The sequence below is a fragment of the Gavialis gangeticus genome, unplaced genomic scaffold, assembly GCF_001723915.1.
Source record: "Gavialis gangeticus isolate Ggan-Ray unplaced genomic scaffold, GavGan_comp1, whole genome shotgun sequence".
Classification (NCBI taxonomy): Eukaryota; Metazoa; Chordata; order Crocodylia; family Gavialidae; genus Gavialis; species Gavialis gangeticus.
Genome location: NW_017729031.1, coordinates 106,664,569 through 106,682,298, shown reverse-complemented (window position 1 = coordinate 106,682,298; position 17,730 = coordinate 106,664,569). Strand labels below are relative to the sequence as shown.

Sequence of the window (17,730 nt, the reverse complement as noted above, 5' to 3'; positions counted from 1 at the left end):
TCCTAATTTGGCACGGCAGGGGGCACTAGCAGGCTCACGACCGCTCCTAGGCCCCACCCCGTGACAATCTCCACATCCAAACTGTTAATAAATATGTTGAAAAATAATGGACTGAGCACTAACCCCTGCGGGACATCGCTGCCCACTTCTCGCCAGGAGGATGCAGACCCGTTCACTACGACTCTCTGGATCCTATCCCGCAGCCAGTTTCTTACCACCTGACTGTCTCGGGGTTAAGACCATAATCCTCCAATTTTCTTGCGAGGACATCGTGGGATACTAGATCAAAGACCTTTTGGAAGTCTAGGTATACAATGCCAACCAGCTCTCTCGTATCCAGGTGGTGAGTTACCTGGTCATAGAAGGAGATGAGGCTGGTAAGACAAGACCTGCCCGTGATGAAGCCATGCTGGCTGTCATTTAGAATCTTACCTTCTACAGGCTTATTGCAGGTCGACTCCTTGAAGAACTTTTCTAGGAATTACCCTAGGATGGAAGTTAGGCTGATTGGCCTATAGTTACCCGGGTCCTCCCCCCTGCCCTTCTTATGGATGGGCACAACATTGGCCCTCTTCCAGTCCTCAGGGACTTCTCCAGAGTACCATGAGTTGGGGAAGAGTTCTGCCAGGGGTTCCACAGTGACTTTGGCCAGCTCCTTCCACACTCTCGGATGAAGATCATCCAGTCCCGCTGACTTGTATATGTCTTATTTTATTAATTGGTCATACACCAATTCTACAGCAATAGTAGGAAGGCGATTATTCCTACCGTGCTCATCCTCTACTTTCCTGGCGTGGTTTTCCCCTTGGTCTGGTGAAAGATCAAGGCAAAATAGTCATTCAGGAGTTCCGCCTTCTCTTGGGTAACCAGCTCTCCTGAGTTGGTGAGCAATGGCCCTGCACTCCCGTTTGTTTTCCTCCTGTTTCCCATGTACCTAAAGAAGGACTTCTTGTCGTCCTTGATTCCTGTTGCTAATCTAAGTTCGGTCGCCACTTCAGCCTTTCTAACAGAGCATCACCTCTGGTTGGCCCATGCACCTCCTGAGTCGGGAAGAGTTCCTCGACACAGGTCAGGAAGGATCGCAACTGTTTCAACTTAGCCAAGTGTTTCTCCAAGGAGATGTTTGGATAATTAAAATTGCCCATGAAAACCATGTCACATGCATGTGCAGCCTCAGTCAGTTCTTGGGTGAACTTTAGATTGAGTTCCTCCCCCTGGTTTGGTGGTTTGTAATATACACCTACAGTTAGGTCTCTCTCGCTGCGCACTCCTCCCTTCCCCCCACAACTTGACCCACAGGGTTTCAAGCTGTCCATTTTTTGAGCTGATGTTGGCCTCCAAAGAGGTGTATTCGTACCTTCCCCAAGCCTACCCTCTTTAACCAATAAAGCTCTCCACTATAACAAGCTTGGTGGACTTGCTGGGAGAGGGATTGGGCCATGCCTTATGCTCCCTATGCTTGGCTAACTAGGGGAAGCTACTATCACTGTAGCAACACTATGATGATATAGTGTATGTGGACAAGAACCGTGATGCTACAGCTATGCCACTGTAGCAACGTGCTCCCCCATTATAATGTGTTGCTATGGCAATGTATTGCCTAGAAATAACTATGTGCGGCACGCATGGTGCAGTATGGGCTGTTAGTGTGCCGTCTTTTAATACTTCCAAAAGGAAGCAGTAAATGATGGCGCAGTAATAACAGTGCCACAGCAGCATGTGGAGATGAGCCATCTATGAGAAGTTTAGACCAATAGTTCTCAACTTTTTCAGGGTCAGGGCAACCCTCCATCACTTGACTGTGGCAGCACCCCTACTTGAGAACCATTGTTGGTGCTGCCTCAACTTATCTAAGTGTTTCTCAACTGGGTGTTACTGGCTACAGATAAAGTTGCCCCATGTGCCTGCTGCACAGCCAGTCCAGGAAGGGCTGTGGCATGTGCATGTGCTCCTCCTGCATCAGGGCTCCGATCAGCATATAGCTGGCAGGAGATGTCTCATGCTGTATAGCCCTTCCCGGTCTGGCTTCTCCTATGCTCTTCCCGGAAACAAAGGTGAAAGTGTGGAACTGTCCTGCATGCCTGTTTCTGGGAGGAACATGGGAGAGACCAGACTGGGAAGGAAGGGCTACAGCCAACCCAGTTCCAGCCTGCTTTAGGCCAGAGCCCTAATGCAGCACAAGTGAGTGCAAGGCAGTTTTATCTGGCTGCTGTGGCAACAGCACCTGCATCGTGGCACTCCTGAGGGATGCTCGTGGTACCTCAGCCGAGAACCACCTGTTTAAACACACTGAATGCACTATATAAAATGAACTAAATAATTTCATACTGACTTACGTTACTCTATCACAGATGTACTCGTATTATCCTCAAAAAATTATAAAACTAAGAAATTTAGAATTAAGGATAAATATAAAGAAATCCTAAAATGGCTGTGCATAGATAGGAAACCAATCGTAACTCTCAACTGTTTTTCCAGGTAATGTTTTACCAACAAGAAAATTAAACTACTGTGTATACACAATACTTTTTATGTGTTCTGTAGTTACCATATGCTGTCCTGTGGTCATTTTAGGTCCCTTTTTCATGATGAGTTCATCTAAATACTCAGCTTTTTTCTCCCAGGTTTTTAGTGCCCGATATTCATTTTTCATTTTTTCCAGTCTAAAGAGAAGAATCAGTCAGTAAGTTTGTATCCAAACCTGCAGGATTGTTTGTCAGGCCAGAAACAGATGACCAGCTTATTCTGGAGCTAAATGTCCTGGGTTTTGTATTTGACTTGTATTTAAATAATTATGTAAAAATGGTTTACATAAAATTAAAGGATCTATGCACACCAAGGTGGGCTAAGGCCACGAGGTCTCCCTCTGTGGCTATGCCTCCTCTTCCCCATGCCAGCCAACCCCTCCCCTCTCCTCCCCACCACTAATGGCCAGCCACTTCATTGTACCTCAGTTTACTGGGCCCTGCAACCCCCCTGGTACTCAGCTCTGCCCTGGTGTTATGCAGTGAGCATGCTGGTTCAACCTCGTGTCCTGGCTATTCCTTCCCTCCCCCATCCTAGCCAGCACAACTCCTGCCACCCCAGCCCAACTCCCTTCCCCTGACCCAATCCCAATTCACTGAGACGCATGCAAGATTTTAGTTCTTTAATTTTCTTTTTTTCTTTTCTTTCACTCCTTTCTCCTTACTGCTCCTGGCCCCTTCACTTCAAACAGCTTTTCAAGATTTCACTCCCATCCTTGTCTCTGTCTTGGCTCCTACTGCTGCAGAGGGAAGGAAAGCCCAGACTCCATGCTCGTTTCTCCACCTCTGCCATCCTCCCCCTCCCCTCTTCCACCCGTGAGGAGGAATAGAGTCCTGGCTCCTATCCACATTGCCAGGCCCTCTAGTGGCAAGTCACAGTTGTGCAGGTCTGAGACAGCATTAAACTATAACCTGTGACTACTATGAAACTGTTCTAACTTTATAAGGACATAACATTCCAAAGATTTTAAATGTTTTAAAGGTAACCTGTAACAGCACCATTTTAATGGTGGGACCAATAACAATCAAGTCTCTAGGGCAAGAGTTGGCAACCTTTCAACAACAGTAGGTCAAGTTAACACTGCTCTGTTTTCCACAGGCAAAAACAGCAGTTGATAGAGATGGCAGGCAGGAAGTAGCAGTTGATGGAGGCAGCTGCTAGATAGTGGATTCTTGGGCACACAAGCTTAGTGGGACAAATTAAATCTCCCCACAAGCCAGTTTCAGCCTGTGGGTCATGGGTTGCTGGCCCCTGCTCCAGGGTATCCTGCCATTTGGCTATCAAGTAGAAAGGTGAAAACAATTGCACCTAAGAGCTTGTCTACATTATAAGAATCTCTGCCACTACTTCTGTGTAACATATAGCTGTCAGCAGCATCTCCTAGTGGAGATACATCTTAAATTAAGGGGAGTCTTTCTGCTAATGCAGCTAAATCACCTTTCCAAATGGCATAAGCTAAGCCAATATGAAGGCCATGTGGTAAGCATCAGAACTAATTGTCTCCTACCCATGGCCTCCTATTCAGGCTCTTTCTTTACAAACATGAGGTTAATTAAAGAAGTATTTGTTTTGTATTCTGTACATAGAAGTGCATATAATTGCTTGCCTGTTTTGAGGTGGAATCTTTTTCAGACCATTCTGAAGTATGCCTAAGCCCTTTGAGGATACACCAGGTGAAGAAATTTCTCTCTCAACAGTTCCGTCTGCCATACTCTGATCTGGAGATAAGAATGCTGGATATCCCAGGAACTGTGCTGTGGTGACACTACTACCAAAAAAGACAAAAGAAACACAAGAATCAAAATCCTCAGTGAAAGAAAATTAGTTAGATGGAGAAAGAGAATGTGTAAATAATCTTTCACAGAAAAATAAATTGTTTCTATGCTTATTATTTTCACAGACCTTACATAGTAAGAATTTTTGGATAAAGGGGAAAAGCCTCTTCTCTCACAATGACAAAAGACTATTCCAAAGTGAATGCTCTTGAGTTCTAAAGCAAAGTTACGTGTACTGTTAAGGACATTCTGGGGAAGCTATGGTCTTACCACTTTCTGGAAAAAATAACTTGGAGCTGAAATTTCTCAAGTTCTCTCTTGGCTAACAGAAATTATTTTACAAATTAATATAACATTCCATTGTCAGAGTTCCATTTTTGGACCAAAAAGACTAGTCCAGTGGTTCTCAACCAGGGTGCCAGGAAACCCTTGGGTGCTGCCAGGTCTTTAGATAGGTGCCACAAGGTTGTGAGGAGATAAGTGAGGTGTGAGGAGGTAAGCAGATAAGCTAGGCTTAGGCGGGTCTTAGGTTTCAGGTGATAAAACTTGCTTCTTCCTTGTAAAATTATGAAGATTTAATTTTTAAAAATGGCTAAAACTCAAAGATTGTGAAAATTATGAAGATTTAATTTTTAAAAATTGGCTAAAATATTGATAAAAAATTTGATATTTGTTTACTTGAACATTGTTGAACTTTCATTTCTACCTGGGAGAACTTTTACAGTCTCTTCTCCTATGCCGGAAAAAGGGGGTTGTGCCCAAAAGCTTGCAGTTAAAGATTTTTTTTGGCAAAAATCTGGTTGGTCTAATAAAAGATATCACTTGTACCATGAGTTCTGATTCCTTTAGAGCTATGAAGGATTTAAGATTTTTTGTGGGGTCTGATTAAACGTAGAAGCCACATTAGGGATTTATGTAACAATTTGCATTCCTTTCCCCCTATTCCACTCTCACGTGTCAAAAGGTGGCTACCAAGAGAGGGAAAAGGCAAAAAACAATACTAGATGTTTCACATTTTTGGTACTATGATTACATGGTTATGTGTCTCTTGGAACTTGTTACATGGTATCAGAGATCATAAAATCACAGAAATTAGGACTGGAAGTGACTTCAAGAAGTTATCTATTTCATTCTCTAAACCCAAGGTAAGATCAGCTATACCTAAACCATTCCCCAAGGTCTGTTTTCTAATCTGTTCTTAAACTTGCAATGATAAATATTCTACCATCCTTATCATTTAATCTATTTCAATTATGATAACCAGTTCTCTCTCTGCCACCTTGCTTACCTAATAATTCAGAAGGCCATGAAGATTACTGCTGAATACTATGGCCTGAGTACCACATCTTCTTGCTTATGATTTTGGTACTCAGGACCCATCTTCTTTCTTCCCTTTCTTAAAAATGGGGACTATATTTGCCCTCTTCCTGTCATCTAAAACCCCTTCTGTCCTCCACAAGTTTTCAAGTAAGATAGCCAGTCATTCTGGACTTACCTCAGCCAATTCCTTTAGTACTCTAGGGTGCATCTTGTATGATTCTATTGACATGAAACCATCCAACTTCTCTAAGTAATCCCTAACCTATTCTTCCACTACAGTAGGCTGCATATCTCCTCCCCTATCCTTGCTGCCACCTGCACTTATCATCTGGTATCTGGACCTTATTTATGAATAGTGAAATAAAAAAGGCAGTGAATACTTTAGTGTTCACTGCCTCATTTGTTGCTAGATTGTCTTCTGCAATCAGTAAGGGACCTACACTTTCCTTAGTCTTTCTCTTCTGTTTTTGTTTTTTTCAAAATAACAGAATTGCATAAAAGAAACATGACTTCATCACCAATTTCTTTTCATTGGAATAACTTAGAAGGTTCTGAATTTTAGCTAGCAACTCATGTCAAGAGCTAAAAGAATTTTGAGAAGATCCTTAATATATAATTCCCAAGAACCTTTGACAATCCCTTCTGTCTTTCAGTGGTGGAATCCGAAGAAACATGGAACGTTTAATAGTCTTCTGAAGTTCTGGTTCAGGCTGTTTCAACTACAAAAGAAAAACATTGATAATTAGCAGTGTAAAAAAATGAGATATGAGGAAGCAGGAGGCCCCAAGGTCCTGGGCATTAGGGCTGTGTGAAATTTCACCTGCAGTTTCCTTTCAACGCTGTTCTGGCTCGTTTTGAGCTTGAAACAGTGAAATCAAAATGAAACGAAGGGATTCAAAACAGCCTTGAAACGAAATGAGGGCAGTCAAAACATTCTGAAAGTTTCAAAACTCAATCAGGGCTTGCCTGCAGGGAAACAAAGTAAGGACAGGGTGGGGGAAGAGGGAGGAAGGAGTGCTCTCATATTGGCTGTGCAGCTGGCCAGTGACTGTGGTCCTTCCCTGAGGTCCCTTCCAATCCCAGTGCTCTGGGGGAGGGATGGAAAAACAGCATAAAAGGCAGCATTGCTTGAACTGACCTGCTTTCTGTCACCCATGTCACAAGTGTTGCTTGCCAGCAGCCTGCAGTGCAGTTTCCCAGAAACCCCTGCGCCTCTCCCCTTGAAAGCTTGCAGGCTTCATGGCATCAGCAGGCGCTACCATCCCTGCAGTTTTCACCCCACTGTGCCTTAACTCACACACAGTGTCACCCATGTCACGAGTTTTGCTTGTCAGCAGCCTAAGGTATAGTTGCTCAGAAACCCCTGCCCCTATCTCCTTGAAACTTGGCAGGGGCTACCATGCCTGCAAGTTCCATCTGAATCAGGCAAGAACTGACAAAATTATAGGCAGTTTCATGGTTCCCCATTATAGCCTATGGGCAAAATGTCGAAACAGTGTCAAAACAGCGAAACAGTTTTAACAAAATGAAATGGAACAGTGGTTTCAAAATTAAACTTGAAATGAAACACTGTCCCATTGAAATGTCAAAATGGAAGTCAAAACAAAACAGTGCTATTTCGTACAGCTGTACTGGGTATGACTAGAAACTATACCCTGCTGGGCAGGAGTGGCCTGGTGGGACTCCCTGTGGTGAGCGAGTCCCCAAGAAATGCCAGGCCAGTTACCTCCCCGGTGAAAGGTGGGTGGGCTGCCTTAGCCCCAGCCTTCAACATCCCGTGGGTTATTAATGAGAGTGGTGGGCCAGGCACAGTGATTAGGGGCACCTGAGCCTATGAGGGTGTTTGACCTCATGCCCTAGTGAGAGGGCAAAGTTGAAATGCCTTAGTGGGAGGACTTAGTTGAGAGGCCGTGGGGAGAAGGCACCGATGAGGTTAGCCCAAGAGAAGGGTGAAGTTCTCGGTCAGGGACTAGGGCGAAGTCAGCTCAGAGTTTGGCTAATTGCCTAGTCACTGCTCAGATGAGGGTTGTGGGAGAGACCCAAAAGGCTGCGCCAGGGCTAGCCGAGGAGCGTAGTCAAGCCAGAAGGCCCTCCAGGGTCACTCAAGGGAGCAGGCCCAGGGTAGGTGGTGTGAGAGAGGCCTGGTGAGAGCAGGCGGAGTGAAAGAGGCCCTGGTGAGAAGGGGGTGGTGAGTGTGGCCCAGAACAGGGCGGTATGCCAGAGGCCTATCTGTGTACTGAGTTTGGCCTGGCTACAAGCTGGAGATGCAAATAACACACTCAGTTCGGTACGAGGCATGGGACACATTAAGGTAAGGTCAGAGCGTGTACATATCACCCTTGGACATCAGTAGGCCAGTACTTAGACTGGGCCTTGGGACTTTGCCTCTTTTTGCCACACTGTGAAATATGAACTTTGACTTCTACCCAGGAGAACTTTTACAATCTTTTCTCGGATGCCTGATGAAGGGTGTTTGTGCCCAAAGCTTGCAATTAAAGAATTTTTTTTTGAAAAATCTTGTTGGTCTAATAAAAGGTATCACCTCTACCATAAGCCCTGATTGATTTTTCCTCTAGACCAATACGGCTACAACCTGGATACCTGGACAATAAGAAAGATTTTATGGCATGGTGCTTACCCACAAGGTTGCTCTGAGTGCCATAATCCCATTCCCATATCATAAAAGAACAAGAAATAAAAGACAGGTCCTCACCTGGTGTGAGTAACCATATCCAAAACTTCCATAGCAGAATGTAAACTCCACTTGCAAAGTGCAGACAACCTGGCAATATAAAGAAAGACTCTCTTTTTTAAATACAATAGTTAACTCTTATTGTAAGCACATTTACATATAAGTTCTCTGGTAAAATACATGTATGGTAAGCAAAGCAACAAGATATGACGTACCCCAGTCATAAGCATATCATGTTTTATAGGATCTTTATATTATCTTTTCCTTTTTTCTTTCATCAATCTATTGTTCTTAATAATAGACATTCTCTTCATGACCACACACAGAAAATCTTTGTCACTTGTAGGCTTTGCCTACAATGGGGCAACATATAAAATATTCTTGGATGTTTAAGCATTCTAGTATAAAATCAATCTCTTTACAAAACACTTTACAAATTTTAGTATATATTTTGTTTGATTCATTCCTGTATGGGTTATGCATAATTTTTGTATTTTAATTTTTAAGTGTCTAATGATTCAGGTGATAATACCAAACGTTATTCTCTATATTCTATTATGTATGTACATAATGGTTAGATTCACCTCCACTGCTCAAAGGGGAAATATATCATTGCAAAGAAGCAGGCATTGTTTTTATTGCCAACTTTCCCTCAGAGGTTATGCCACTGGAAGAAAAGGGTACTTTATGGACTTCACTTGTGGATACTGCAGTGAGGTTGCACTGAATTAGTCTTTCTTCTAATCTAACGTTTATATTACACATGTGTCTGCAACTAAACAAAATCATTTGGCAATAACAATAGTATGTATGTTTAATACTTTATAGTTGTCACCAGAAATCTTACTATGTTTCTATTCCTCATGGTCAGTGTTTCAGTGAAATGGCTTCTCTGCAGAGATGAGGAAAGACAGAAAAGAAATGCTTTGATTCATTAATTTTTCAAGCAAAGGGTTTATATAGTATATTATCAAGTATGTAAAAATATAAGAACTTATAACTGTATCAGATGTTACACACTCCTTTCACACAAAGATCATTTAAAAGTCAAACAAAAGCATTCATAATTGAAAAGTCAGTCAAGCAACAATGCTTGATTGTCCAACCATGACACAGTGGAAAAAATATTTTTAGTTCAATCGCTTTTAGTTCATTTTTCAGTTCTACCACATTACTCTTTGTCCTAAAGCCAGATTGTTAAATTTAGGTAGTGATAATTAGGTGACAAAGGCCTGGCTCCTGTAAATACACGTTTCACACATGCAAACTCTTCCACTGTTTTAAATGCTGATAGGCTGCCTATACATGTGCTGTTTTGTGTTCTAATTAGATAGAACATGTTGGAGCAGATTCGATTAATTGAGTCTGTACTGTGTTCTAATTAAAACACTCTAGCATTGGCTCACTGTCACATGTATAAGCTTTCACATGTTTTAAAATGACTGGGGGGGTGCTTTATCTAAACCAATGAGGTTTAGATAAAGCATCCCACAGCCATTTTTAACCTTGCAGGCTCTTCGTGCATGTGATGCTGAGGCATTCTAATTAGATTGACTTTTTGGGAATGACTCTAATTGAAACACACCCCCACCACCACCACCACTCCTGAGCATGCATATAGGCAACTGTAATGATTGACATGAAGCTTTACATTGTTAGTATTTGCAAGATTGGAACCTAAATAGGTGCCTAACTCAACATGTAGATACCCAAATACTTTTATAATTTGACTGCATTAATCTAAGTTAACTTTAGCTAATTTTCTAAAGTGCCTTAGTTTCACATGCAACCATTTTAAAGCAAATTATTTAGCATGTTTTATCAGTGAGTGAAATGAGACTACAGAACAAGAGTAATTTCACTTTGCAGTTAATTTGTTCACTGCCAGGTTTGCATGAAAGCCCCATGTGGAACCCTCATAGGTTTTAAAGATGAAAGTCTTGTTTGTACAGCCATGTGTTCAGGCCCATGTGGAAAAGTCACTGAAATGCAAATATATATAAGGCACTATCAGAGCAAAAGAAGAAGGGGACCCCTGGAACTTGTCTCAATGTACAACTAAAGAACAAGCACTTGAATGGAAGTCAAGGGACCAAAACAAGGGTTCCAGTAATTCTACTTTTATCTACCTATACACACCTATCAATATCACAATGGCAATCACATAGTAACTGGGTATTCATAAGAAATAAATGGAACTATTATTTCAATGCAAATCAATAGATGCAACAATGTATGTTAATCTGTATGGCAATTCCAAAACTACATGCAATACAAACAACCTGCAACCTAGACTTTGCCATACCCACCTGAATAACTTCATAAAGGTGTGCTGTTGCATACCCCAGCAGTTTTGGAAATTCTTTTGGACTCTGAAATTCTACTAATTCTAAAATAATCTTATTTTGCATATCCTGTTGCTGCCTTGGAACCTGAAAATTAAAATGGAGAATATGTGCACACTATCAACATGAAGCAATAAAAATAGGTGGTGCAACTGAGAAAAGCTGTAAATCTAAAACAAACTGACATATCTACTAAAACACTCACTACCCAGAGCAAAGAGGAACAAGTGGAAAATATTGCTATGCCAGAAGAGTCCAGCAAAATTGCCTTTGCTAGGATGTCTTAGATTCACAGGCTTCTTAGAAGTTGATAGGGGATGTTAGCTACAGTACTTTCTATTCTGGTTACCCGAGGAAACATTGAAATGCTCCTTTACCAAGAGTTTAAACAATGGAAACCACTGTGCACAGACTTAAAACATGCAAATCCTGATACTGGTAATGCAGTCCAAGCAGTTTCCCTGAGAGACGAACAGGCTGATTACTGATGAAATACCATGTTTACCTGCACACCACCTCCCCACCCCACACACATGTGCACAATCACTTCCCCCAAAATTCGGCTCTCCAAAATTGGGGTGTGTGTCTTATACGAGGAAGATGAAATAGAAGCATTGAGGATCAGAAGCATGAAGATGCTGCCCTGCAAGATGGCTTCCAGTTTTTCTCTCAGGTAGTATGCAATAAGGGTAGGGTCCAATGTTAACCCTTTCACAGGCCATCTCATACTGGCAAGGTTTTGGCTAAGCCACCAAATGAGCAGCCCAAAATTGTTGCCAATTTGAAAGTGTTAGTTAAGGGTTAATACTGGACTTCATCTCTCCTGTTTATTGTCTCAGAAAGAAGCTGGTAGCCATCTTGTAGCACTGCCTCTCCATTAAAAAGGCAGTTCTAGGCTATGCCTCTGAAAGAGCCTTTTTTTCTATATTCTGTTTTCCAAAAAAATAGATGTATGTTTTATTTGGGGGCATGTGGTATGTAAGAAAATATGGTATATGAACATATGCTTCATCAAGAAACACAAAGCCTGGAGATACCAAAAGAAGCACTAGTAACAGTGCATTTTTAACAGAAAAGCAAAGAAAGAGCTTTCTGAGCAATGCTGATTGGAAACATGGGCTTAGAATTATAAACTAAAAATTGCCTTCTGTTGCTTGATCCTACTGTAATCAGAGAAATTGGACCTCAACTACTTAGACTTCAGTAAAACACATGAAACAGTGACATGTGGAAAATTATCATTTTAGCTGGAGAAGATATGAAATAGCTCAGGAATTTTAAGCTGGACAAAAAAGCAGCTCAAGGAGATACAATAGCAGATGGATAATTCTTCAATGACTGGTGTGGGATTAATTTTAATTTTCATTCATAGCCTTTCCGGAAAAAAATGAGCTTGCTGATGAAACCTGCTGATCACACGAAGTTGGGTCAATACAGAGGGAACTTTGAATACCACACAGGAAAAACTGGATGACTGAGATCTACAGTAACAGAAATTGAATTAATTTCAATAATGCAAGGTCATGCGTTTACAGAACAATATAGACTTTTTTGCAGTGAGATTGTGAAAGATCAGGGTATGCTGGTTGATCACAGGTTGGTAGGAGCCAGCCATGGGCTGCATCTGCACCCACCTTTGATTCCTGCTCCACCCAAACTTTAAAACCAATTGCCTGGAAGTGGCAGTAGCATTTCTATTTAGGCAGCAGTGAGGGAGTCATTTGATTTCATGGTTCATTGTAATCTACCTGAGTCCTAAAACTCTTCATTCCACAAGCGTTAACAACCCTTTCTCCCTTTTTAATGGTCATGAAGTTCCACTGATTAAGCTATCCTTTCTTGTGCAATTCTGTTGTCTGTTAGGTGCTCCTGGTAACATTGCTCTTATATCAGAGCTCTGAACACTGTTTTTAACTGTAGCCAACTCAGGTGTGGAAACCTTAACTCAGGTATACGTTAACTCAGCTGTGGAAATAACTTTCAATGAGGCACTGGATGCACTGTCAAGATGCTAACTGAAAAAGAGGTATTCATTTAATTCTAATGACTAAAGGACTAACAAAACATATTTTGATTATTTTTTCCTATTTTTGTGCTTTTTATAGATGATATAGCAAATTAATGCACTTCCCAATAAAAATTATATTTGTTTATGCTTTAGTCTTACACTGAATAATATATCCCTGGACCCCTAACATAATAGTAAAGATTCAGGTTTTGTTATTGGAGAAAAATATACGTTGTGGTATATGTGATGAGGCACCTCACCATCTGCACCCCTCCTTTTCAAAATCCTAGATCTGCCCGTGGAGCCAGCAATATGATATGGGAATGAAAAAGCCCAAGATGATCCTAGGACATATCTGGCAAGGTATTTTCAACAGAAATAAGGAAGTATTATTGTAATAATGCAAGGCACTGGTAAAACACCATCTATAATACTGTGCATAATTCTGGCCATCCACGTTCAAGAAAGATGAATTCATACTGGATTAGGTAGGATAAAATGATCTATCATATACGGAGATTAAAAGAACATGGCTTTTTAGCAGAGAAAAACAGAAATAGAAGGGATATACCTCCTATCTATACATTCATCAAGTAGGTAAACATGAATATGAGAAAAATGTATTTAAGATAAAAAATAATGTTGACACAAAAATAATGTGCATAAACTGGGCATAAATACATCTGGACTAAAAACAGTGAGGCTTTTGAAAAGCTTTTCAATCTGAGTAGTGGAGGCAAAAAACAACTGCTTTAATGCAGAGCTTGATTGACTCAAGCTGACTGACTCAATAGGGGTTAGGAACAGAATTTACTATGCCCTAATAGACACAGCCATAATCCTAGCCCAGTACCCTAACAAACCCCACCCATCTTTACACCTACCTAGTTCATGGAGCCCTCAAATCTGAAACCCAGGCCCCTGAGAGATGTTCATATAAAAGCATGAGACCTGCTACTGGATGCTTGATTTTTGGATCAGGAATTAGACCTTACTTGCCAGTGCCATGGGACCTCAGAATCATGATCCATGGCACCCCCTGCTTCAGCAAGTTGAAAGTCAGATGTCCACAATCAGTTAATTGTCAGCTGTGGCCAGGAACCAAACTGGGGTCTGGAATTGGCCACAGTCAACAATCAGCTGATTGTCAAAACCCTGTTGGGCAGCACATGTCATTTTTACAGGTCCTAGAACACAGAGAATCCAGAATCAGGCTGCTGCAGCCTGATCCTAGGGTCCCATATGTTGTGATGAGTAAAAACCATGTGTGCAGTCTAGATGGGCTACACAGTTTTAACAGATCTGGCTACACAAGGAACTGTGGATCGGGGAGTCTCTCCCTGACCCCTGGGTCCAATCACGCTGAGACCTTTAAAAATGTATGTGCAGCTGAACTGCATGAGCGGTTTTTGGACATCCCTGATGTATAGGGACCGTGCGATTAGGGAGAGGCTCCTTAATCCCAGGGTCCCTGGGCACCAGGAAGTCAGAAATCCATGTGTGCAGCCCAGCTGCACACACAGTTTTTAAAGGTCTGGGGTGCAATCTACTAAGTAATATAATTTACCTTGCCTCTATTTTGAGTCTAGAATCTCTTGGACAAAGTATTCCTCCTGACCATGCAGTATTATAGGCAGAGATTTACTGAATTTGCAATTTTCGTGGAAATCATGAATTTGGCCCATTTCCACAAAAAAGCACAGGGACCATGAAAAACAACAAAATTGGTAATTGGGTGAGGGAGGGAGGAAGAGAGCTGCAAAACCAGAAAAGAGTGGAAAGGAGAGGGAGCAAATTGGAGGCTAAGTCCGTGATGTAGGCTCAATCCAATAGCCAGTCAGAGGCCAGCCAGGCAAGCCAGGGGGGTTTTGGCACCTACAGCATGCTCCTGCAGCATGCATGCTAGATCCCCCCTGAGAGAGACCAGAGATGAACATGACGAAGTCTTCCAAGATTGCCCAATACATTTCAGTGGTGAACTGTGCAAAACAGTACCCCACAGGGACCTTGCACACAAACAGAGGCAAACTCTTCTGTATCCCCTGCAATCTAACTCTGGATGTGTCCAGGAAAGCTAGCACTGATTGTCACTTGAAGTCCAAGGCACACATGAAGAGGAAGGCAGCTGCAGAAGCTGAAGGTCAAGGCAAGAGGCAATGTCCTTCCAGTTTAAAAGGACCATGGAAAGAAACTTGGCAAGGAAGGGGCAGCCTCCCTTGTGGAGGCTTTTATGGAGATGAACATCCCACTGGAGAAACTCAGTCACTCGAAGCTAAAGGACTACCTGAACCCAAATGTGCCAAATGCTGGCAGTTTCCTGAGTGCCAACCAGCTTCACCGGGACTATCTCCCTGAAGTGATTGTTTCACATGGTCACTCCACAAAGGCTGCCTTAGCAGAATATTATTCCTTTTCCGTTGTGGCTGATGAAGCCACCAACCCTTAGGATAACTATGTGCTGCACATTTTATTTGTAGTGGGGAGCTGGACCAACCAGGACCTACCTGTGTTTCAACCTCAGCTGGTCCACCTCATCTCTGTCAATTTGTTTACAGCCTCCCAAGCAACCGTGAAGGTAATTGTCAGTTACGGTGCAGACTTTAACAAGATCTCAGCATTCCTGTCTGACAGTGCCATGTACTTGTGCAAGGCTTTCTCTGATGTGCTCCAAGGAATGCTGCCCAATGCTGTTCATGTCACCTGCAATGTACACATTCTGTCCCTAGTGACATCTGGCACAGACAGTTCCTTGAGGTGGATAGCCTGGTGTTTTCTTTCAAGAAAAGCCTTAAAGCACTGTCCAGGTTGTAAGGTCCAGGAAGGAAGGGTGTAAGGTACAGGGAGTCCCTCAGCAGTGAAAGCAGGGGACTCAAATGGCACTGTACTGCTGCCACCAGAGTCTGTGCTTACACGGTGGAATTCCTCATTCAATGCAGTCTGTTATTATGCCAAGCACATGCAGCACTACCAGTAGTTTGTGAGTGAGGAGTTGGAAATCACACCCAGCATACACTACATGTTCAAACTTCATAATCTCTTAGGGTGAGGCAACATTCAAGATCAAGTAATGTTTGTGGCTGACAATGCCACCCAGTTCATGAAGCTCCTGATCTGGTTTGAAGGCCGGCAGGCTGTCATCCACCATGCACACAACGTGATGGATTTGATAAGCTGGGTCAAAGGCAGGACATGACAAGAACTGTCAAGGTGCCCTTCTGAAAACTAGTGCAGAAAGGACCTATTCTAAGCAATAGCTGTGAAGCTCAACCCTTACTCCAGGTACGACCTGTCACAACCACCACAGTTCACACAGCTGGCTGCCCCCTTCCTTAGTGCTGTTCACATTTTGGACCCCAGCCAGTTGTCTATGCTGAGTTTTGACCCTCAGCTACTGAAAGCTATCCCAGAAAGAGCATGACAATGAATGTGCTGCTTACATGTTCTAGGATTGTCTGTAACTGGTTTTCACATCTTTACACCCTGAAAAGACACTGCCTCACTATTCCAGCTAACTTAGTGGTTGTTGGGCATGAGTGCCTCGTGCCCCTGAGGCTGGCGGTGGGCACAGTGACCACTTGCAGGTGGCGGTTGCGTGGCGGTGGCGGCAAGCGGGAACCACCTGCAAGCAGCTGCGGTGACAGCAGTGGTGAGGACAGGCTGAGCGGGAATTGCCCGCAGGCAGTTGCGGCAGTGTCAGCAGCGAGGGAGGAAGGTGGCGAGCACTGAGCATGGACTTCCCACAGACACCGCTGACAGCGTCAGCAGTGGGGGGGAGCGGCCAATATCAGGGGGGGCACGTGGACTCACATGCACCCCCTATGTGTCGCCAGTGTTGCCAAGTATGCCATCTCAATGTATGGACAAGTGTCCACCCCACAGAGAATGTCTCTAGCCAGCATGCTTGTATTGAATACATAGCATGAACGGCCTGTTTTAAGGTTAGTATTCAATTTCAGTACGTTCCTTTTTATAATGTCCTTTAACAAACTGTACATAGTTGGCATTAGTTACAATTCATGTGCATAGTATACCTTTATTTTCATATTTCTGTTTAGAGTTCGATAAAGTGTTCAGATGGTATTATTTAATAAAGTGTATATAGTTGGGATTAGTTAATAAAGTGTATATATTTGCTATTCATTACAATTCATGGTATCCATTGCTTCATTTTAATAATAAATTTAATTTTAGAACTTAATTAGCTGCTTAGACTGCTTAATAACATGTCAATTAATGGCTTCCATGGGCTTAATCCCCTGATTAAGCCCATAGAAGTCATTAATTGAAGCGTTATTAAGCTGTCTAGAACATGGTTAACAGCTTCCACAAGCTTGATCAAGTCTACAGAAGCCATCATCATCATCCTAGACTGCTTAATAACACGTCAATTTATGGCTTCCCTGAGGTTAATTAGGAGATTAAACCCATGGAAGCCATTCATTTTGAAGCATTAGGAAACCCCAGTTTGGCGCCATCTGGCAATCTGCAGAGAGGGGCAGGACTTCCGGGGCCCCTCAGCCAATCAGAGGTGTGGGAGAGCCCACTGTGCTCAGCCTGCAAAAATGACTCCAGGCACTGCACTCTGACTGTAAAATCAGTGGGCAACCGCTATGAATTTAGTAGGTCCCCAATTATGGGAGGTGAGGAGGCTGGGTCCAATGTGGGAATGAATTTTTTGTGTATGGTTTGACTAGTGGCATATAGAATACTGGGTGGATTGTTAGCATTTATGGGAGTTGCAGCTCAAAGGCTATCAGCTTAATTTGTTGAATGATGTAGAAAGGACCAATGTATCAGTGACCTAACTTCTATGAAGATCAGTCTGCATGAAGGTGTTCAGAGCACAACCATACTTTCTGTCCTACCACATAGGCAGAACCCTGTTGACAAGGCTGGTTCACCTGATGCTTGTAAGACCCTTTTGCCTTCTCCAGATGGCATTTTAATTCTTCCTGAATCTCATGCACATGATATATTCAATTTGTGGCCAATTTGTAGGCTTATTAGAACTAATGGGTAGGATCAGATGCAACTGGGGGTGAAACTCATAACTGGTGAAAATGG

The 17,730-nt window shown here is 42.6% G+C and overlaps 1 protein-coding gene across 1 annotated transcript in view; it reads right to left on the bottom strand.

The window, feature by feature from the left end:
* Positions 1-17,730, bottom strand: part of ALS2CR11 (amyotrophic lateral sclerosis 2 chromosome region candidate 11) — a 67,418-nt gene that overhangs the window by 38,283 nt on the left and 11,405 nt on the right. Inside the window, exons 4-9 of the mRNA XM_019522914.1 lie at positions 10,623-10,745; positions 9,161-9,205; positions 8,335-8,403; positions 6,249-6,340; positions 4,133-4,294; positions 2,549-2,663 (exon numbers count right to left, since the gene is read on the bottom strand). Coding sequence (XP_019378459.1) covers positions 2,549-2,663; positions 4,133-4,294; positions 6,249-6,340; positions 8,335-8,403; positions 9,161-9,205; positions 10,623-10,745 — 606 coding nt within the window. The remainder of the gene's footprint in view (positions 1-2,548; positions 2,664-4,132; positions 4,295-6,248; positions 6,341-8,334; positions 8,404-9,160; positions 9,206-10,622; positions 10,746-17,730) is intronic.